Genomic DNA, 24042 nt, shown 5'->3' with positions numbered 1-24042 from the left:
GCATTGCCTGAAAGCACAAATTACTACTCGACTATTATGCAAATTCTTGGCTACATTTTCATATTTGACCAAAATATCCGCAGATAACGTAAAGTATTATGCAACTTCTTGGCTACATTTTCATATTTGACCACAAAATATCCGCAGATAACGTAAAGTAAATATCAACATAAGACATCAACAATGAGGACTTGAAGGTAGTTAATTCAAAATAAAGAAATAGCACAATTCTAGTCAACTTACGTTCCAGGCTCAATAGTCTGGAACTTGGTGCCTGATATATAACCTTGATCAGAATTAGAGATGTAGAAGTTGTAAGACAGTGAATCCTCCGGCAACTTCAAGAGTACGGAAGAATTGAAGGGTATGCTGGGGTCCAGGTTGAATAGCATTCTGAGGAGATCGAAGTCTTTAGTCTACATGACTACTTTATTTTAAATTTAGGATATACCGACTGCTTAAAGCAGTTTCACTTTTGCTTTTGTTTTTTGCTGATATACCAAGTGCAGAAGTCCAAAGCTCGTTTACACTGCATCAGTGCCGAACCACATTGCCCCTTCCGTTCTCAAAACTAGATGAATATTCTATACAAGTGTTCTAAAACAATCTTATACATTTTTTATACCCAACCAAACCTTTGGCCCCGACTTTGCTTTCCAGAGATATGGCAACATTTGTTCCAAATCTCTCAAAAATAACGTTAGTGTAACGTAACCTTATGACAATCATTTGTGATTTCATAATTAATTAATATGTATAATTAATTAATAAGTATAATAAGTAGAGTATAGGGCTTAATTTTTCCAAAAGTTCTGAAAAAATTGACTTGAAGATATGTATGGAGAAAGGGAGATGCTAATGTAAAGACTGCTAGGTATTAAGACATCATGAATTTTAAAATTTCCAAAGGGATCAACAATTCACCTAAATTTGGTGAACAGTTAGTTTTACTAAATGAAACCTTACCTAACACTAGGGTTTCCTGCTGTCGTTTCTCATATTCATCGGTGGGTTCACATTGACGATCATTGCTTTGTGGTCACTTGCTGTTATCATTGCAGTAAATGCCTAACAAAGAATCTTAAAATTAATGAACTAATAACTTTGGTAAGATTAAGTTAAGGTTACTTTTTTTTATAACACTTAACATACTGTATTTCTTCATCAAGAACTCAGTTATTATTTCCAGACATAAACACATACACAGAACACACAAACACTGTTTTGGGTAACATTTAGTATATTGTACTTCTCAAGGGATGAAAACATTACTTATAAACAAACACAACATACACACACACATCCAGATTCGCACAGACTTCCACCATCAGTGTATTTTACACACTAACAATTAACATTTCATATCAATTACATTTCATATCATTTGAACTCTTTCAAAAGCATCATAGAACAACAAAGATGATAGATGATAGGCTTTTTTATGAATTTATCCGCACGCAAGCAACTGACCGTTTGTCCACAACTTGAACGGTAATAGACCTTCGTTGTATTTCGGTCACTTCTCCACAGGCTGTTTTGTCAAATGAAATACTGACATGAAGATCATTTAGAATACTGCCTGGTCTATCCAGAGGCACGCTTTCATATTCTGAAAAAGACACAAAAACTGTTAAATTTTGCTTGTAAAATATACAGTGAAAAAGTCACCTCATTCTTCAACAGATTTACAAAGATGTAATAATTAAAAATCAAATAGCACCTCGGTAACCTTATGTTCATTCAATACTTAGATTACAACAAGCTAGGATAACTACTTTCATGAATAAGTTCATCAACTTATAACTCTCATGAACATTACACCTCCACTAATAAGCTTGGAAATAAACCTCGAAATAATCTGCCATTAAGAAACTATCCAAGTGGAGCATCTTACGATATAAAGATAATCTAATTTTTGTTATAAAAACATAAAACATACAAACGAATAACCAAATCATGAAAATAAGAATCATTGCTTACACATCGTTTCGTAATTTCTGCATTTACAACACATTTTTTAAAAATATCTGGAAGTTTTGCATATCATAAACTGAATATGAAGGCAAGTTTCTCATCTCAGTGATAACCTTTTATATTTAACCAATAAAATGTATTTATTGCACAGTTTTTTTATTCATATCCGAAATTTGGGCTTATCCACTGAATATGGTGGTAGCTTCCATTTGCGGACTGTTGCTAATTCAAAAGAAGACATTATATATTGGTAACAAACTAGTGGCAGTGTTTAATGTCATTCATGCTGAATATATACCTCAGTAGGGAGGTACTTAATACAGTATAGTGCCTTTGAACACTATAGACACCATTACTAGGTATCCAATCTTGTTTCAACGTTTTTATTTGGTTCCTTTTGGTCTCATCTTGCTAATGTATCAAACTTCCTATCTTACAACTTTCAATTCTTATTTAAGGACAAATTCTCCAGGTGAGCACTCAGATACTCATCAAACCACTTTGCAACAACAATTAACTGACATGTATATGAACTAGCTGTTCAAGTCTAGAAATATAACTCATCAGTCAGGTTAAAATTATTTTCTTGTGATATAATGACCACCAAAAGATATCTAACTTAACCATGAAACAACCAATACGAATTCACTTGCCTTCTGCTCCATGCTAGTAAGGGTCACACTTTCATCCCATTCAGGTGAGAAGGTAACATCACAATGGCAAGGTGTTAATGAATGACAGTCTAGCTTCACCTTGCCCAACAGGAACTGGATAAGTGCTCTGAAACGATAAATGAAGGCTTAATGCTTAACTTTACAGGGGCTAAAAAACTAAAATGAAATGATTCAATTACACAAAACTTTTTACATATAAAATTTGCAGCAGTTATTGTTTTTTTTCACAACAGTTAGAAACAACGTGGCTTCTGTGGTTTGTAACTAACAGAAATACCGTACGACAACTATGCACAAAATAGCTCTTCACCAGTTGAATATTTACCTCAAGCTTAAGTTCCAACATGCCCGACACCACAAAGGCAATGCCAGCTAAAAGACCTCCGACAAACATCCTAGGCAGTTGTCTCTTCAGTAGGTTACACTTGCCGAGCATAGGATATATAAACAAGAATGAATCGAATATGGGATCAGGATCAAAATCAAGACAGGGTTTACGACCTGGGAAATGTGAAAAAAAAATGTTTGATATGAGCAAAAAGCCTTTTGGACTTTACAGATAAATGTTTCTTAAACACTATTGTGATTACCAACCTACTAATGAAAAAAATAGTATATATACATTGTACCTTGGATGACCTATATTATCTATCAACTAACAGATATCTGTGAGTAATTCATGTCTTTTAATGACATCTAAATTTGACAGATATTGGGTTAAATTCCCACAATTCCTTTTTTTAAAATACCTAAATACTTAGCATTTTATATGTGACTGATAAAAAGTTAGTTCACAAGAAAAATTTCTTTTAAAACTAAATAGTATGTATTGTCAAAAACAACAAATGACTGTGCTTTGTCTTTATAGTCTATTTGTTTGAATCTGAGTCCCAAATCAGAATTAAGAAAGCACAGATTTGAAAAAGAAAAACATTTTACATTTCGACATTACATCTGTTTAACAACAAACCCTTAACTTATACTTTAGCCTTCTCTTTCAAGAACAACCTCAGTTAAATCACAGCTATGTAAGTTGTGCTGTGAACAGCAAAGACCAACTAAAATAGAGATTTGATTACTGCACCACCAATTGACACTGAAAAATTACATTATTGCACACAAATTCATGGAAATAGTCGTTTAAAACTTTTACCTGCATCTGATCTGGTTTAATTGTAAAGCCGCCAATTTCACCGTTCATGCGTGTGGCCTGGAATGTCCAACGGGATCCCTGAAAAGCAGAAGAGATGGAAATCCAATACAGAAACTTCTCAAGAAATATAGAGCATAAAATTTATTAGGGGAGTAGAGTCGTAGCAACTAGGAACCTCGGCAATAATATTAAAATAACAAGCTATGCAATGCAAGCTGTCCCTGAACCTTGACACCTTAACAATTCTGGAACCTAAGAACATTTTGTAAAATAGTCAATTGATGTTATGACACTTACAATTCAACTTACCAACAGCACTGGAATGGAACTGAATATAAAATTTAGGCCAAAGGCCAAGTCCTGGAACCCATGATGTCATTCAGTGCTGAAAGGGTAACCGACGGTAAAAAGGTCTTTAAGGTGTGATACTATGAAAAAATTGTTGGGAGAGGGTAGGAAGTAGGATGGAAGAGAGAGAATATGAACAGAGGTACAGTAAAAGGAATGAAAGAGGTTACACCTAAGGGACAAAGTTGACCCTGCAAAGAACCTTGAATAAAGCCTTAAGTGCACTGCATGAGGTGCACTGACGACACTACTACACCCTTAAGGGGACCAACAGCATCGTACGAAACCTTAAGACAAAACTTAGCAACTCACTCAACTTATTTATCCAAAGATTCACTAAACTTCATGGAACAGAAAAATTTTGGGTTAAAGCAAATTCTCCCCACAAACCTGTTGATCGAATAAAGCCCAGAAAATTGGCAGTGGGATGTACATGAGGAGGACCTTGAGAAGAACTTTGACATCTGCGATCAATTCTTTGCTGAACTTGTCGTCAGCGTGGTCTAACCAGTGGTCTCTCATCTTCGGGGACTTTCTCTTCATTTTCAGGGCGTGCTGCAATCATACAATAAAAAAATAGAGCTTTGTAAAAATGAATATTCAATATTTGGACATGACACCAAATCAGCTGAACAATTTACACAACCTTTCTTTAAAGATTACTTGAGATACTCTCCTAAAGATGCTTAAATTGACACTGAATAACTATAATTTACTGTATAGAAAATGATTAAACTGAAAATCAGTATAGTATAGAATTTACTGTGAAATACTTATACATAACAAGAAAAAATGAAAATTTACAATCAGTTACAATTAGTAACAAGATTCTTTACACTGAAAATTAAAATACATTCTACCAAAAAAGCAACTCGGAATGAAGGAATAACATGACACTAAAGATTTATACTATTTCTTTACCCATTTTGGGAGAAGTTGAAATTTTCACTATATATTAAAATTATTATGATGGTGCTCATTGATGTAGCAGTGGCCAAAGAGGCCCGACTCAAATGATCTAAATGTCATAAACACTGGCATCTACTGTGGTGTGAATGCTGGTTAAACAAGTGACAATGAAAAACTATTTCACTAGATATTTGGCTTACTCTAGGTCCCTCTCCTCTCCTCTCCTCTCTCCTCTTGCCAAAAGCAGATACCTACATATCAGTTTGTGACTGAAGCTTTATTTTGAGCAGGGTGAGAGACCTGGAAATCTTGCCCTCAAACAGATTATCATCTTGGCAAATACTTAGCCTGTCATTCCTTGATATCAAAATGATTTGCCTTAGTCAGGTAATGCTCGGAATACAATAAGGATATCTTACTGACATATCAAGAGGCTTCATTAATAAGACATATCTCAATACATGAACTAGTATAGCAGACTGATATTAATTTCCAACAACAAGATGCTTCTGCTTCGCCCAAGTAGGTTATATCAAACTACAACTAAGTACAGTAACTTGTGATTTAGAACCCCCACCACCTACCGAAACAACTCTGCAGACATTGGTAATGACGCTCCCACATGGAGGAACGATCTTGTAGTACTTAAAGAGGTACCCAAGCATGAAGATCACTGTAAGTGTAAAGAAAATACCTGTGCTTTACCTTATACCAAACCCTTGCAATCACAGCGAGGTGAGTGACATGCACTAATGAGAAAACTATGAGGGTAAAATATAATACAAAAATATTAGTTTGTGCTGTAGTCATGCTACCAAAAGAGTTGCATGTGCAATTATACTTGCAACAGTGGAGTTAATTTACCGGTATGTAAATCCCATGACTGTGTGCTCTTACCGAATAATAATAATATTAATAATAATAATAATACGTAATACAATGAAAGAGCTAATCCTAGAATGAATATCTGCTATAATAAATAATCACAATAATAAATCATGCAATGTAAGAAAGAACATTACTCTTTGTAAAAGACAGCTTACAAGAAAACCTTTAGTGATGCTTATTCCTATGTTAGTTATTATTTGTAGTTTGTACACAAACTACGGACTGCTAGACTTAAATACTACTTCACACATGAGGTCAATGTGGTACAGAAACTACATACTGCATTTTTAAGGACAAATATGCTAGAAATGGTCCCTTTACAGGTCTCGTAACTAGCACAGCACTATTCAGTATTAGCAGATTTTCCTCAGCATACCAATAGTAAGCATTACGAAACTACAGGGTTATAAGGATTAGACAGTGGTTTGACCTGTTATTAGAAGCACTGCCCCTCTATAATGCAGTTCAGTTGTACCCAAAGAAAACCTTAAAAGAAGCTGTTACCATATACCTTACCATGACTACTAAAACAGCACTACGTACTTTGTTCCGTGCGCACACTTACCGAAATCGTGGACGTGACTTCAACTAAAACATTACTTCCAGCAGGTTTCTTGATGTAATATTTATTTCCAATCAGGAACCAAACTGCCAAATATTACTAAGGTAATTTATCCTCATTTCACAACAATTTAATATAAACAAACAGTGCTTTAATGATCATCAAGTACACAAAAAAAAAAAAAAAATGGTGCCTTACTTCCCATAATCAATTGTGCAATGTATGGCACAGTAATCTTTGCAAATAGTCCCAGTTTAACAAGACCACAAAGTCATAATTTTAAAGTACACTGGCATGTCAATTGCAAACAGTACTCTAAAACTGTCAATTAAGGACAGGAGTTTGAACAGACTGCAAAACTTAGAAGAGACAACAAAAACTTAGGTTAACTCGCTATGTATCTGCAAGTTAACATATTCAAATTCTTCATTTGATCAAGGAATTTGATGAAAACTTTGCAATATGGCCTCTCACTTCACTGTTTTCGGCCTTTTTATTGTTTGTGCATTTCCTTTTGCCTCTTCCCACCTAGCTGTCAAAATTTCTTAAGCTTGCCATAACAAATCACTTTTCATTAAAAAAAAAAAAAAAAAAAAAAAAAAAAAAAACTTCCAGCCAGCTCAGTGAGAGACTGGAAAAGTAACTATGTGGTCTGGTTAAACAATTTCATAGCAACATAATGAAACTGCCATACTCACCAAGAGCAATAACCATCAACACAGCAGGCACACCGAAGGCAAGGGCGTAGCAATCTTGCCCGAAGCACTTGACGTCGTCTCTCAACAGTGGCGTGGTGTAGGTGGAGAGAAAAGAACCAGTGTTGATACTGAAACAAAAAGGACATCTATCAGATAGGAAACTCAAAATCATCACAAATTTCTAAGTTATGGCTGACCAAGAGGGGCGATTCCTAAACGGTAAGTGGAAATTGAAGCAATGTATGATCAAATTAAGAACCTGGACAGCTTGGATTGAAGAAAACTATCAGTGTTCACCTTTTATCATCTCAACTAGCATCTTGTTCAAAGTACTGTATCACAAGTCTACAGAGCCCAAGAAGAGTCTACTTAAGACTCAAGAGGTCTGGAAAAAAAAGTGTTAAGGCTTTCACGTACGACAAACACTGTACCAGATTTATAAACAATTCTCCATCACTATCATCTGCACTCAAAACTCTTCAGGCCTCATATTTGAAGCACTTAATCACACCACTATGACATTCTTGTTTTCATCAGTTCAATTATGTTAGCAGAAACTTGAAACGGTAAAAATAACCCAGAAATGTTAATAGCCGCTGGATTTACTACTCTGTTTCAACATTGCATATTTGTCTTAATATTTACCTGAAGTAGAAGATCGAGAAGAACCTTGTAAGTTCCTTCTCCTGCTGAGGAAGGACAAACTGGTCACCTCCAAAAGCAGAGACACAGGGCTTGATCCCTCCCGTTCCGAGAGCGATGAGGAAGAGACCTGTCATGGCCACTCCTCTGCGTAAGAAACAACAGAGTTACTGAACATTAATTTTGCAATAATAACTATTTAAATAATTATTTCAATTCAATAAGTTGTCCTGAGGAACATTCTGGGTGTCAATAAATCACTCTCATCTCAAAGTAAAAGCTAATACCTTTATAAATACTATTTCAATTTAATTAGAAGTTGTAAAAGAGAAATCTTCAAGTGTCATTAAGCTAATTTTAAACTCACAGTGAAAACTAGTGACTAATTAAACACCAGATGTACATAACCAACTGCCAATTTTTCCCCCAGGTGTTTTGGTAAAAGAAAATATGCATATTTATTGCCAGATTCAAGTCAGTTTGTAAAGCACTTACATTTTTGGATCCAAACTTGGAAAGAAAGGCGTAATTGCAGAGAGCGACAGCACAGCATTGCCAAGGACGTATATGATCGAGATGTAGAAGATTGTTCTGTGGAGATAATAGCTGCATTAGTACTCTATGATATTAATTTGAGAATTAAATACAATGTACTGAGGTCTAAATTCTTCAGTGTAACTACAACATTATGAAGGAATAATGCACAAACAGGACTAAACATGGTTCATGTAAAACAACAGGTGATGCGTTACAATCACTTGACCGCAACAAGGCAAATAATAGGGAAAGCCATATTAAACTTATATAGTAATGTTATTCATGAACTTTCACATAATACATTACATCTAAGTTTACATAATGTTTGAAAACATATGACAGGAATCATAACTAATAAAAAATACTTGCAAACCAAGCAAAAACTCTCCAGATTCATCATTTATCCTGCTAACATTATGAAATGAGCACAACAACACTAGACTAGCAACTGCGAGCAAATTTCACATCATCAAATGCCAACCATTTACTCTACTTCCCCTTACACATTACCACTTTGCTCGTGAAAGTGAATCTACTGATTTTTACCACCAAGCTGCTTAAAAATTTATGCCCTCCCTTGAGAAATTTCCTTACAAAAATTGCTTTTTGCACAAGATTAAGTTATTCACACCTGAAACGTCCAAGCACGGTATCTGCAATGATTGCACCCAAAAGTGGGGTGAAATAGCACATCATAGCCCAGACATGGTAGATGACTGTAGAACTGTCTTCACTAAACAACAACTGATACTTCAGGTACAGCGTCAATATGGCTGGAAAGAGAGATGAATCAATGGGCAAACTGAAATCAATCTATCTTTTGCACATGGCATAAATGTTGAGAATTTTTGATGCATCACTCTTGACCAAGTTAAGACCTGTACCCTAGGTTAGGTAGGGATCATCCCTGTATTTTTTTTTTTTTCTTTAATCTTTACAGTGTTCTAGGTTGGATTAGGTGTTGGGGGGGGGAGGGATCCTGACCAGGTAAGGACCCAGCATCCTACATCCTAGACTTGGTTAGGACACAACCCAGTACAGTTTTGTATTCTATGACGTTTGTGTAGCGATACGTCTGGTTAGGTGGGAATTCAAGGAAGGGGTTATCCCACCAAATTAGGACCAAGTAACTTTCATGGTACTCAAGGTGGGAACCAGGGGGTGAGCGTGATGCCATCTTGGTCAAGTAAGGCCATTAAGTCATCTGTTAAATTAGGCCAGGAAATGTTAGGTTTGGATGTGTCCCTGCATTTGATTCTGTGCTTTTTATGGTTCTTTAAACCTGGTTCATGCTTTGAACATTTTTTGGTCACTGTTAATATCAATACACATCGACTAGCACAAATCTATGATCAGTTTATGTTGCAACATCCATTCAATCCCTTCTGACTAGTCTATTGCACTCAATTTGTTTTTCCATGAGTTACATCAAGATTTAACCTTAACTAGATCGTGCTGGGTCTAATTCAGGGACTCTAAGGGAAACGACATTTCAGTAACACCCAGTGTCATAGATCTGGAAGGTTAGGTTAGGCTCAACTGTCCCCAAACCTTGGCTTGGTCCCTTATCAGGCTACTGCTAGATACAGGGCAGTAGGTTTTATTGTATTAAGCACACATATTCGACTAAAATTAATGCATAATTTGCCTGAACAACATACAAATTATTATAAATTAAGTTTATATGTTGCATTCAGATTCATTTTAGACCAATACTGTGTAGATTTCTTTACTTTCCAATACATCTAATGTAATCCAACATGACAAGATACATCATATTAACTTAAAATAGATAGGCAAGCAACCTATTAGCAAAGCAGCTTTTAAACTGCAAAAAGAAAAATTAATTTATTTATCTACTTTACCTGTCATACATTTTAAAGGCTCTTCTTCCTTCCCTTACAATAATGATCAGTAAGCAAGGATTACAAAGGCAACACTTAGGTGCCATCTATGTAATGGTTTACAAACTATAAACATGAGTCACAGAGCCATCTATTGGTGTGAGTCTACATCAACAACACAAGCTATGAAATTCCAACACTATAGCCAATGTCTCCCTGGAAAATAACATATGTAGTTACATTAGCTCTTTATAATTTAATTAAGAATTCTTTCAAAGATCTGGACAACTGCTCCCCACACACCAGACTCCTAAAGCCTGCCACAATTTATGATGGTTACACGAGCTAGTGTGTTAATGGTGACGGTCTGTACTTGATTTGGTGGTAACCCACCCGAGCATTGATCAGATTCAATATTACTTTTGTCAGTTGAAGGATTTTGAAATCTTGTAAAGGAAAAAAAAAAAAAAAAGTTCCTCCTGCGTTACTCAAAATATCAAATAATTTACGTAAAAAAAAGTATTTGTAATTGTGTTGAAAGTGTTAATGTAATTTTATTCCTCAAATAAGGACAAATAATGAATAAATTAATGAAATCAATCCTTAAAAACTGTAGGCTAGTTAACAGATAAAAAAATTATTTTACTCACTTTTCATGCCATAGTAGGAAAACCTCTCGCACAACTCATTTCCAATGATGAAGAACACCGACTTCGGGTAGGGAATTTTCTGTTTGGGGAACAAAGAAGAAAAGTACTAATTACCGAAAGGGGCAGACAAGTTAAATACTAATTCACGAATGGAGAAGACACGAAAAGCATCAACTGCTAAATGACTGACTGACTGGACCCTCATAATATATTCAACCTGTGAAATACTAAGAGGAATACCTCAAGGTAGTGTATTAGGCCCAATACTTATTTCGTACATAGACACCAATAATACTAGATTGTAAAGGGGACCTGAATGAAATACTGGAACCTCATATTCAACCTATGAAATATTAAAGAGGAGGAGTACCTCAAGGTAGTGTTTAGGTCCAACACTCATTTCGTAAATAGACCTATGCTACTAGACTGTCAAATGGACTGCAGAGATCTAGTTCGAATTCTGGTTTGTGTTCATGCTTTCATCATGTATAAAATTCCTTTTGGGTCTACATTAATAAAAAAAAAAAAAAAAAAAACTGAACTCGTTGGGGAGGTAAACAATTTGTTTAGACTTACTGACACTAGTGAAAGTTAAAAAAGTAAAACCAGTACCTCCGACTGCAAGTTCACCATATCTGAGAGAGTGGTCAATAGCAAACCAGTTTAGAAAGGGGCTCTAGATTGTCAAAAACGTCCACATAAACCAGTTCAGATTTTGTCAATGCGTCCAAAATCTAAATAGGATTCTTGAACAATTAGCAATTCCATCAACTTGTACTGGGACCTGTGAGGTCATTCAGATGAAACGGAAATAGACAATATAAGGTTTAAAAGGTGTAACAGGAGGAAAACCTCAAAGCAGTTGCACTACTGAATCAATTGTTTAGGAGAAGGTTGTGGAAATTCAGATGGAAGAGGCTGAATGTGAAAGGAGGTACAGTAAAAGGAACGAAATGGGTTGCAGCTAGGGGCCCTAAGGTATACACTGCTAAGAACCTCAAGTAATGCCTGCATCTTGATCAATAACCGTTAAGACTATCACCAAGTCTCTGAATTGCGTTCAACCTCTCTCTCTCTCTCTCTAAAAGATGACTATGAATATTCAAGGCATCTAAAGTCAACATTCTCTCTTCCATTTTGGTGCTGAGGTAAATATTAGTGACGGGGCAGAGGTTTGACCTTAAAAGAACCCGGATTGTGGCATAGAAAACGGGGGAGAGGGTGGAGCCTTTAGGTATAACTCAAGTCCTTCATTTAAATTATTTTAATCAGTATTGGTGTTCGTGTAGAGAGGACGTTCTGTAACTGGACTCAATGATTTGTCAAGTACCTTTTCACAATATGGAAGGCCAATAAGCCGAAAATAGTATAATGAATATGAAAAAAAGACAAAAGATGTATTTTTTTGTGGGTTTGGGATTATCTATTATTCACATGACAACGTTCTTTGATTGGGGGGGGGGGGGGGGGGGGGGTAGGGGTTGCAGTTTTAAAATACAAGATACTGTCATGAATAAAAACAAAAGAAGGTTCCTACTCCGTATGCAAATGAGTTCTCTCACCTAACAGTGGTACCTCTCCTATACCGACGCCTACTGACATTACCGGTCTCTGGAAACTTAAACCCCTGAGCGGTGGCGGCCTGTTCCACGTCCTTACCGTAAGCACGATCATGGCTAACTTTAATCTTACATTAAATCAAAACTTGTTAGGCTAGAGGGCTGCAATTTGGTATGTCTGATGACTGGAAGGAGGATGATCGACATGCCAATTTGCAGCGCTCTAGCCTAAGTCGTTTGTAAGATCAGAGGGCGGACAGACAAAGTTTCACATTAAACCAAGTCATTAATATGACGGGAACGTTTGGTTGGGATTTCCTGGCTAAAAAAACAACAAACCAGTTTATGCTCAGGAAATACTGCTCAGAGATTACTAAGGCAAACAAAACATTGTGATGATAAAACAAAACAAAGTTAAATTGGAAGTCTTTCTATTATTTTTTTGTCCCTCTTATCTCACTGATATCACAAAGCCAAGAATCATGAATGTCAAATCTATTCACAGGCTTGCTTCATACAGTAGGCATATATATACATTGGAAACGAAAGGTTAGATAGAAGATAACAAGATGTTTAGATGAGGTCAGGGCGGCATATCTATGCAGGCAAATTTTGACAAGGAATTATTATTATTATTATTATTATTATTATTATTATTATTATTATCATCATCATTTAATTGCATGGCTCCTGAACAAACCAAAAACTATATTTTAAAATGTTTTGTTTTTAATTTCACTGCTAATGAAATATAAAATTAAATTTACTATTTCAGAAAAAAAAATTTCACAACGTTTTGTCTTCCAACAAGCTCGTGAGTTTAGGGGAGTTATTATTATTATTATTATTATTATTATTATTATTATTATTATTATTATTATTATTATTATTATTATTATTATTATTATTATTATTATTATTATTATTAACTACCACAGCAGTTCATAAAGAAACCGGTTTGGTCTTGCTACCAATCTCGACCTAGCAGAATTGACCCTAAAAAGTGGCTGGTCTCAGATGAAAGTAGAATCCTAGCCATGATTTCAAGGTTAAACTTTTAACAGGCAGAGAGAGAGAGAGAGAGAGAGAGAGAGAGAGAGAGAGAGACGATGAGGAGGAGATGAGAGAGATGAAGAGAGAAAATGAGGAAAATGAGGAGAGAGAGGAACACGATGAGAGGAAGAGAGAGAGAGGAGACCTACTTCAACGAGACCACTTAACCTCTGACATAAACACACTCTGGAATAACCAACACAATAAGCAGCTAAAGAATGAAACCGAATTCGCAAAATAATTGTCGCATCTTACCTCCTCCTTCCTCTCGTCTTCGCCAACATTCTCTTCGTCTGTTTTCGAGCGCATCTTTGTATTAATATATTTCAAGTCTCTTTATTTTTTTCACAAGCGATTTCAATCGAGCCGAGCTTCACCCACTTAAACACATCCCGTGGTGGTGTCCAAACGCGACGGATACACTTATTAGAAGTAGTAGAGGCACGAAACCGAGGACGTCCCCTTTTGCGAGTTAGATCAGGACGACGTTCGACTCGAGAACTGATTCAGGAGAAGAAGAAGAAGTAGAAGTAGAAGAAGAGAAGGAGAAAACTGTGTACCAGTGGTGACCTCGCAAGTCCTCCTACGAAGCCCAGACTGAAGAAGAAGTTGAGAGAGGCGAACAGGACCGCACTGGATGAGAGAGAGAGACAGACAGACAGAGAGAGAAGGGGAAAGCATTAGTTGTCGCGTCAGAGAGAGAGAGAGAGAGAGAGAGAGAGAGAGAGAGAGAGAGAGGACCGTCCCTGGAAAGGCGAGTCCTACTATCTATCTCCTCCGGTGGGGGGGCGGAGTTTAGCAGGAACGAAGAAGTAGCACACACACTCACACACACGTTTGCACTTAAGCTCAACACCCCATCATCGCCCATTACAGGTATCGGGTCTTATCTTACGGTCTTTGGGGGCCAGTTTGTTTACATAACTGTTGTTGCTGTCGGGTCACGTGTTGCGATGCTGGTATGACAATTGTACGTTTCTTGGGCATACTATTATTGTTATTATTATTGACACTATAACCTCTACAAGCTTAAAAGGGATTATATATCTTCGGTTCAACCTTCTTTCACTGTTAGCTGAAGGGTATATTTACACTTACCGAAAGGGTATATTTAAACTAACCTAAAAGGTATATTGACTTTACAACATCCCTTGATAATGAATCTGAAAATACCTCTGGTTTTAGTAAAATTAAAAACAAATTTTGGAGCCACAGAGGGAAATAAGATGAATGCAAGGTTATTATAAGTAGTAGTCCTGGAGAAACGGGTGAGGAAGAGAATTCCGCAGTCTTGTAGTATGAGGGGAAAAATGGTTATCAAAAGATGCATATCACGGTAAACTGAAGACATAAAAGTCCAAAAAGGACTAGAGAGAGAGAGAGAGAGGAGAGAGAGAGAGAGAGAGAGAGAGAGAGAGACCGTCACAAGACAGGAAAAACAAGAGATCAGATTCCAGTGTAGCAGTGCCCAACGTTTCAATGCATCTAGGGTAGTGAAAGTATTCGGGTTTAGAGAGAGAGAGAGAGGGAGATTTTACCTTACGCAAGTTTGTGTACGAGAGGAAAACTAGAAGTAGTGACCTCTCCCTAGTAAGGAACTTGAATTTAAGTCTCTCTCTCTCTCTCTCTCTCTCTCTCTCTCTCTTTGTAAAGGAACTTGAAGTCTCTCTCTCTCTCTTGAAAGGAACTTGGTCTCTCTCTCTCTCTCTCTCTCTCTCTCTCTCTCTCTCTCTCGTCTGATCTCTCTTTAAGGAAACTTGAAAGTCTCTCTCTCTCTCTCTGGAAGGAACTTGAATTCTCTCTTCTCTCTCTTTCCCCCCCTCTCTCTCTCTCTCCTCTCTCTCTCTCTCTCTCTCTCTTCTTGTAAGGAACTTGAAGTCTCTCTCTCTCTCTTGTAAGGAACTTGAATTCTCTCTCTCTCTCTCTCTCTCTCTCTCTCTCTCTCTCTCTCTCTCTCTCTCTCTTAGTACAAATGCTAGACAGGGACATGACAGAAGTAACAGAGAAGTTAACGACTACTATTATTCATATACCGAAAGAAATGGGTATGGGTGTTACAAATGTGGTGAATTTAATCACCACCAATCCGACTATAGGTTCGACCATAAGTTAGTGTTACTCATGCCATGATATTGACACAAAAGCAAAACAATGTCAGAAAAATATCCATTACTAGGACATAGGCCAAGAAGGCAGTGCCATTGAGAATGCTAAATGTAATGATTTTCTAAAAATTGTACATATAAATGCCCAATCAATACTTGGTCATATACTTGAAATACAGTTAATGCTAGAAGAACAAAAAATCGATATTTTATGTATTAGTGAGACATGGCTGTATCCTTATATAAGTGATACTTTTATTCATATACCTGAGTATAAATATATCGTGAGGATCATGGTCGAGGTGGAGGTGTATGTTTGTTTATAAGGAATTATTTGAAAGTCACCGAGCTGAAATTTGGGATCGAAAAACAGGAGGGAGTGGAAGATAAGTGGGTCTCCGTCCAACATCGAAAATTTCCCTCTATTACTGTCGGGTGTGTGTACCGCCATCCTAAAGCTGCTGTTACCTCTTTTAGCTATATTTCAGACGTCTTTAAGGAAGTAATTTTACGCAATAAGCCTGTTTTCATTTACAGGGATTTTAATGATGATCTGTTAAAAAAGGAGAACAAACTGGGTAAGCTAATTAAAAACAAGATTTGACCAGATTGTAGATAAACCCACACGAATCACTTCTACCTCAGCATCCCTTATCGATCTAGTCATTACAAATGCTAAATATATTGATAACAAAATCAGAGGTAACCCCTAGCTCAATAGCAGATCACGAGAAATATTTTTAACTTTGCTGAACGTTCGTAAACCGAAAAGGCAAACTAATTTTAAAACTTTTAGGTGCTTGAAAAATTACTCTCAAGAAACTCTTTGCTCTCTTCTTATGAATAATGTTCACATATTGAATCAAATTTTAAGTACCGATAACGTAAGTAAGCAAGTAGAAATTTTAACCAATGTTTTCACATCCTGTGTAGATATGTGCGCACCTGTGGGTTACTAGAGAAGTAACTCGTACCCCCCCCTGCCCCTCTTGGATTTCTGATACTATAAAAGAGGCGATAATGGTAAGAGATAACGTGAAAAAAAAACTAAAAAATCAAAGAGAAAATATTCAGCTTAGAGAAACTCATAAGGAACTGAAGAAAAAGGTAAACTCGATGTTAATTGACAGTAGAAGCAGTACTACAACAAGAATTTAAAAATGCTAAAGGTGACATGGCTGCTACGTGGAAGATTACTAATAATATGCTTTTCAATGGAATAAACAGCGATACGAATAAGCTGAATTGTGATACCAAAGATGATTTGCAACGTAAAGCCGAAGAGTTTAACGAATTCTTCGCAGAAGTGGGGAGAAAGACCTTTGAAAAAACACAGGAAGAACTGCATAACCGCATGCCTTTGGAAACAGACCCTATTATCCCTCACAGTAGAGTCGATAGTTTTAAACCAAGGCCAGTGGACTGTAACACAGTAATCTTAGTCATTAAAGATTTGAAAGAAACTAACGCCTTTGGATCTGATGGTATTTATTTACGTTTCATTAGAGATGGTTTATATGTTATTGCTTTTTACCTGACGATAATCATACATCAATTGTTTACTTATTCATATCCAGACATATGGAAAGAAAATTTCCCATGTCGTTCCGCTCTTCAAAACAAAAAGCGGGGATGCCGACGATATCTCAAATTACCGTCCCATTTCCTTGCTACCTATTCTATCGAAAGTACTTGAAAAATTATTGCAAATCAGTTACTGAATTTAGTAGGAGGAAATAAACTAATCTCTTTAAGCCAACATATATTCCGACCAAAATTGTCTACTGAAACAGCCCTGTTAAAATTATCTGACAAGATTTATGAAAATATAGACAACAAAAAAGTTTCCTTACTTTTATTACTTGATTTATCAAAGGCTTTTGATAGCGTGAATCGTGACATATTATTGGAGAAATGTACGTTGATGAATATTGATCAGAGCTGGTTTAAGAGCTACCTTGAGAATAGGTTTCAGTCCGTCAGGCTAAATGGTACTGTATCATCGAAGAAAAATATTCAATTCGGAGTACCTCAGGGATCAATTCTCGGCCCTATATTTTTCATGGTATATGTTAATGATCTCGTGAGATCAATACCTGGCTGTTTTATAGTTCAATATGCTGATGACACGCAAATACTAATAGGTGACATTAAGGATATAGCCGACATGATTTGTAAGGCAGAAGACATTCTAAACAGAGCTAAAGATTACTTTTTGAGAAATGGCTTACTTCTAAATGAGAAAAAAACACAGTTTATCATTATTGGATCCAGGCAATATGTGTCAGATATTGGAGATGAGGAACAGATAAATTTTAATGGAAATATAATTAAGCAATGACGACTGTGAAAAATTTAGGTGTTCATTTCGATCGGTACATGAACTTTGACCTGTCACATAGACGAAATTTTATAAAAAGGTAATGGTACTCTTATATACTTAAATAGAATAAAAGATCATTTTGAGTCAAGTACTCGCAAGATAGTCGTCCAGTCACTAGCTTTAAGTTTTATAAAATATTGCTTAAAAGTTTGGGGATGTACTAACATATCACAGCTACAAAGAGTACAAAAGCTGCAGAACTTTGCAGCAAGAGTGGCTGTTGGCAACGTTAGAAAGTTTGAACATGTAACTCCACATTTAAAGGAATTGGAATGGTTGAAAATAAGAGACCAGTATACTCTTGACATGTGCATTATGGTATATAAAGCTTTAAATAATAAAATTCCAGATTGGTTATACAGTTTCCCACCAGTATCTTTATTCAGTAATGTCACTACACGCCAAAGGGATGATTTGTATGTTGCAAGACATAAAACTAGTATTGGCTCACGGCAAATCAGAGTCCGAGGCCCTGTGTTGTATAATGAACAGCCCCGTGAAATAAAAGAAGCTGGCTCTGTGTTGTCTATTTTCAAGTCAAAACTAAGGAGTTTACTTTTAACAGAGTCTTAATTGTTCTTTAATTATTAGTACTTTGTTCTTAGATTTTAATGGTTTATATCTTTTACTAACTGATACTACATTGTAGTTTTTAAATCCAGGTATCCTAATTCAAAATGGGTTCTGAGTCTGTACATATTTGCTAAGAAACTTATTTATTGAAAATTTTATGACTATCTGATTTTTACTACATATCCTATCTTTTTAGAACTGTCCTTTCGTTTGTATTGCCTGTACGTATTTTTATATACTTATTTATTGATAATTTATGAGTATTAGATTTCTATTTGAAGCTCATTTTACCTATGATTGTCTATTTTTATACATATTTTCAAATAGTTTCCTATGGTATTTATATTATTGCTATTTTTACTGATTTTGATATTCTTAACCTATACCAAGTTTTATGTAAGAGTTAAAATTTCAAAATGTTTTTTATACTGATATGGCTACTTATGTAGAATACCCAATATACAATTGGAAATAAAGGATTATTATTATTATTATAATTATTATTATCATATTATTATTATCTCTCTCTCTTCTCTCTCTCTCTCTCTCTCTCTCTCTCTCTCTCTCTCTCTCTCTCTCTCTCTCTCATTCTTGTAAGGAACTTGAAGTCTCTCTCTCTCTCTCTCTTGTAAGGAACTTGAATTTAAGTCTCTCTCTCTCTCTCTCTCTCTCTCTGTAAGGAACTTATTGAATTTAAGTCTCCTCTCTCTCTCTCTCTCTCTCTCTCTCTCTCTCTCTCTCTCTCTTGTAAGGAAATTGAATTTAAGTCTCTCTCTCCTCTCTCTCATTCTGTAAGGAACTTGAAGTCTCCTCTCTCTCTCTTCTCTAAGGAACTTGAAGTCTCTCTCTCTCTCTTGTAAGGAACTTTGAAATTTTAAGTCTCTCTCTCTCTCTTTCTCTCTCTTCTTCTCTCTCTTCTCTCTCTCTCTCTCTTGTAAGGAAACTTGAATTTAAGGTCTCTCTCTTCTCTCTCTCTCTCTCTCTCTCTCTCTCTCTCTCTCTCTCTCTCTCTCTCTCTCTTCTTTGCTAAGGAAATTGAATTTAAGTCTCTCTCTCTCTCTCTCTCATTCTTGTAAGGAACTTGAAGTCTCTCCTCTCTCTCTCTCTTGTAAGGAAATTGAAATTTAAGGTCTCTCTCTCTCTCTCGCTCTCTCTCTGTGAAACTAATAAGCTCTCTCTCTAAGGAACTGAATCTCTCTCTCTCATAAGGAACTTGAATCGTCTCTCTCTCTCTCTCTCTCTCTCTCTCGTCTCTCTCTCTCTCTCATCTCTCTCTCTCTCTCTCTCCGTTTAGTCTAGGTAATATTAAGTCCCATTTAATCTTCATATATAACCCGTTTACATAACAAAAGAAATCCCCCAAAACAAAATCCAGGATTTACCTGGATTCACCTCCAGATCAACCTCAAGGTTTAATTAACCTCTTTTGTAAATCCACAGACAATTAAATTCATCCCGATAATATTCGGAGTCTATAGTCAGAGCAAATTCAAGTGGAATCAGTCTGATAGTTTTTGATATATGTTTCACTGATTTTAAATATATTTAACTGAAATCTAAATACCTTTCAATGAAATTTAAATATATTTAACTGAAATTTAAATACATTTCACTGAAATTTAAATTTGAAACTGAAATATATTTCACTGAAATTTAAATTTGAAATTGAAATATATTTCACTGAAATTTAAATTTGAAATTGAAATATATTTCACAGAAATTTACATTTGAAATTGAAATATATTTCACTGAAATTTAAATTTGAAACTGAAATATATTTCACTGAAATTGAAATACCTTTCACTGACATATAAATATCATTTAATTAAGATATATTTTCCTGAAGTTGAAATATATCTAACTTGTATTTAAATACCTTTAACTGAAATTTAAAAACGTTTAACTGAAATTTAAATATATTTCACTTAAGTTGAAATATGTTTCACTGAAATTTAAATATATGTAACTGACTTTTAAATATATTTTACTGTAATCTAAATATCCCTCTTATGCCGAAGCCCTAAAAATCAAAACCTCTCCCGTATGCCGAGGCGGGTTTGGAGTGAGCGCGGAAGCGAAAAAAATAATTTAAAAAAAAAATCACAGCGCGCTTAGTTTTGAAGATTAAGAGTTCATTTTTGGCTCCTTTTTTTTTTCATTGCCTGAAGTTTAGTATCCAACCATCAGAAATGAAAAACAATATCATTATCATATGTAAATAATGCGATATATGGTAGCAAAAAAAAAAATCATCCATAATTGTATTCAAATCGCGCTGTGCGAAAAACGGTTAAAACTAACGAGTTACTTTCTTTTTTGTTGTATTGTACACTAAATTTCAATCCTTTTGATATATAATACATTGTAAAAAGATAAAAGCAACACCGGAAAAATATTATCACAAAATGATGCACAAATTTGTAACGAGCGGACGTAAAAAAATGTTTTTTTCAAAAATTCACCGTAAATCTAAATATTGTTCTAGAGACTTCCAATTTGTTTCAAAATTAAGAAAAATGATTGAATATTACGATACTGTAATATTTTTAGATTAGAATTGCAGATTTCGACCATTTCGGATGAGTTAAAGTTGACCGAATGTCGAAATTTTTATATATATATTTATTTATAGGCAAATGTTTCGGAAATGAGAAAAGCTACAACCTTCAATTATATTTTGTTGTATTCTTCATGATTTTCCACACTTTTTCATATAAAAAAACTCTATAAAATGGCTAATATGAAAAGGAGCAAATATTAGGATAATGCGACGTACGTATTTAGGAGATTTTCGGCCGCGAATCGGCGCGAGGAGGGAAAGAAAGTTTTTTTTTTTTTAAATTCACCATAAATCTAAATATTGTGTTAGACACTTCGAATTTGTTTCAAAATGAAGATAAATGACTGTATATTACTATATTGTAAGAGTTTTAGCTTACAATTGTGTTTTTCAACTCTTTCGGTAGAGTCAAAGTTGACCGAACGTGGTTTTTTTTTCTATTTATCGTGATTTATATGCAAATATTTCGAAAATAGAGAAAAGATACAACCTTCAATCATTTTTAGTTGTATTCTACATGAAATTGCGCACATTTTCATATATAAAACTTTATGTGACAGCTAATTTTAAATGGTGCAAACATTTCGACAATCGCACGAAAAATTTTTTTATTTTTTCGGAAGAGTTACTGCGCGGACGTAAGGAAAATTTTTTTTTTTCATAAATTCACCATAAATCGAAATATTGTGCTAGAGACTTCCAATTCGTTGCAAAATGAAGGTAAATGATTGAATATTACTAGAATATAAGAGTTTTAGCTTACAATTGCGTTTTTTCGACCATTTCGGTAGAGTCGAAGTTGACCGAAAGTTGAAATTTTTGCACTTAACGTTATTTATATGAAAATATTTCAAAACTGATAAAAGCTACAACCATGGGTTGTTTATAGTTGTATTGTGCATGAAATTGCGCACATTTCCATATATAAAACTTTAGGTAACGGCAAATTTAAAATGGTGCAAACATTAGGACAATTGCACGAAAAAATTTATCGGAAGAGTTACCGCGGGAACGTAGGAAAAAGTTTTTTCATAAATTCACCATAAATCGAAATATTAAGCTAGAGACGTCCAATTTGTTGCAAAATGAAGGAAAATGGTTGAATTTTACTAGAATATAAGAGTTTTAGCTTACAATTGCGTTTATTGACCATTTCGGTAGTCAAATTTGACCGCAGGTTGAAATTTTTGCACTTATCGTTATTTATATGAAAATATTCCAAAACTGATAAAAGCTACAATCATGAGTATTTTTTGGTTGTATTCTACATAAAATTGCGCACATTTTCATATATAATACTCCATGTATCGGATAATTTAAAATGGTGCAAAAATTATGTCAAAGTGACGAAATAATTTTTGAGATGTGTCACTGATACTTTTTAGTGCGATAAGAAAGAAATTCGCGCTTGCGCGCCTGCGTAGCAATTGTAAACAAAACAACACCTTGATCCGTGAACTCTCAGCATCCCCAAGGCGCGTGATTCAAAAGTTTTCGGCTGGTAGGCCTATAAGTATTTTTCCGCGAATTTAAAAAAAAACTTTTTTGAGTCGACGTATGATACGTCCAATCGGCATATGGGAGACATTTTGACTCGACGTTTAATACGTCCAATCGGCGTAAGAGGGATATTTTACTGAAATTTAAATATTTCACTGAAATTTGAATATATTTCACTGAAATTTGAATATATTTCACTGAAATTTAAACACAAAAATTTCTAATATATTTCACAGAAATGTAAATATATTTCACTGAAATTTAAACTATTTCCCCTGAAGTTTAAATGTATTTCCCCAAAATCTAAATATAACTGAAATTTAAATATATTTAACTGAAATTGGAATAATAACTGATTTTAAACATAATTCACTGACATTTAAATACATTTCAGTGAAATTTAAATATAATTAACTGAAATTTAAATATATTTCACTGGAATTTAAATTTGAAATTGAAATATATTTAACTGGAATTTATATTTGATACTTAAACATATTTCACTGAAATTTAAATACCTTTCACTGACATATAAATATAATTTAATTTAAATATATTTTCCTGAAGTTTAAATATTATTTAGCTGATATTTAAACACTGTTAACTGAAATTTAAATATATTTCACAGAAATGTAAATATATTTAACTGAAATTTAAATATATTCCACTGGGAACGGATCACAAATTTAAAATATTTTACTGAAATTTTAAAATATTTACCTGAAATTTAAATATATTTATGAAATAAATATTTAACTTTAAGAAATTTAAATATATTCCACTGGAAATGAAATATATTTCACTGAAATTTAAAATATTTACCTGAAATTTAAATATATTTCCCTGAAATTTAAATATATTTAACTGAAATTGAAATGTATTTGACTGAAATTGGAATATATTTAACCGATTTTAAATATAATTCACTGAATTTCAAATACCTTTCAGTGAAATTTAAATATATTTAACTGAATTTTAAATATATTCAACTGAAACTGAAATATATTTCACTGAAATTGAAATTGTTTCCCTGAAATTTAAATATGAAATTGTTTCCCTGAAATTTAAATATGTTTAACTGAAATGTAATTACTCATTGAAATTTACATATATTTCCCTGAAATTTAAATATATTTAACTAAAACTGAAATATATTTCCCTGAAATTTAAATATTTCACTGAAATTGAAATACATTTCCTTTTTAAAATCGTATAGAACCTTCTGAGAGAGAGAGAGAGAGAGAGAGAGAGAGAGAGAGAGAGAGAGAGAGAGAGAGAGAGAGACCTAGCATCAAGTTATGACCAATCAGACATAACAAATAATTCACTGAAACTTAAGCTTAAAATATGAGAGAGAGAGAGAGAGAGAGAGAGAGAGAGAGAGAGAGAGCACCCTCCTAGCATCAAGTTACAGCCAATCGCAGACACGT

General features: G+C 34.6%; 1 protein-coding gene across 5 annotated transcripts in view; it reads right to left on the bottom strand.

Moving 5' to 3' along the window:
* The window catches only part of LOC135205091 (solute carrier family 15 member 2-like), an 83695-nt gene that overhangs the window by 42721 nt on the left and 16932 nt on the right, over positions 1–24042 (bottom strand). For 3 of the 5 annotated variants that reach the window (XM_064235390.1, XM_064235392.1, XM_064235394.1), the window contains 8 exons: positions 10880–10958; positions 9017–9158; positions 8344–8439; positions 7852–7995; positions 7207–7334; positions 5643–5731; positions 4540–4704; positions 3802–3879 (listed from right to left, as the gene is read on the bottom strand). In XM_064235390.1, the coding sequence (XP_064091460.1) occupies positions 3802–3879; positions 4540–4704; positions 5643–5731; positions 7207–7334; positions 7852–7995; positions 8344–8439; positions 9017–9158; positions 10880–10958 (921 nt within the window). Of the gene's footprint in view, positions 1–3801; positions 3880–4539; positions 4705–5642; positions 5732–6511; positions 6595–7206; positions 7335–7851; positions 7996–8343; positions 8440–9016; positions 9159–10879; positions 10959–13746; positions 14291–24042 lie in introns of those variants that run through there. The other 2 variants (XM_064235395.1, XM_064235391.1) reach the window with 2 other exon arrangements.

This window comes from Macrobrachium nipponense, chromosome 48 (genome assembly GCF_015104395.2).
Source record: "Macrobrachium nipponense isolate FS-2020 chromosome 48, ASM1510439v2, whole genome shotgun sequence".
Lineage (NCBI taxonomy): Eukaryota > Metazoa > Arthropoda > Malacostraca > Decapoda > Palaemonidae > Macrobrachium > Macrobrachium nipponense.
This window is presented reverse-complemented; position numbering and strand designations above follow the sequence as displayed.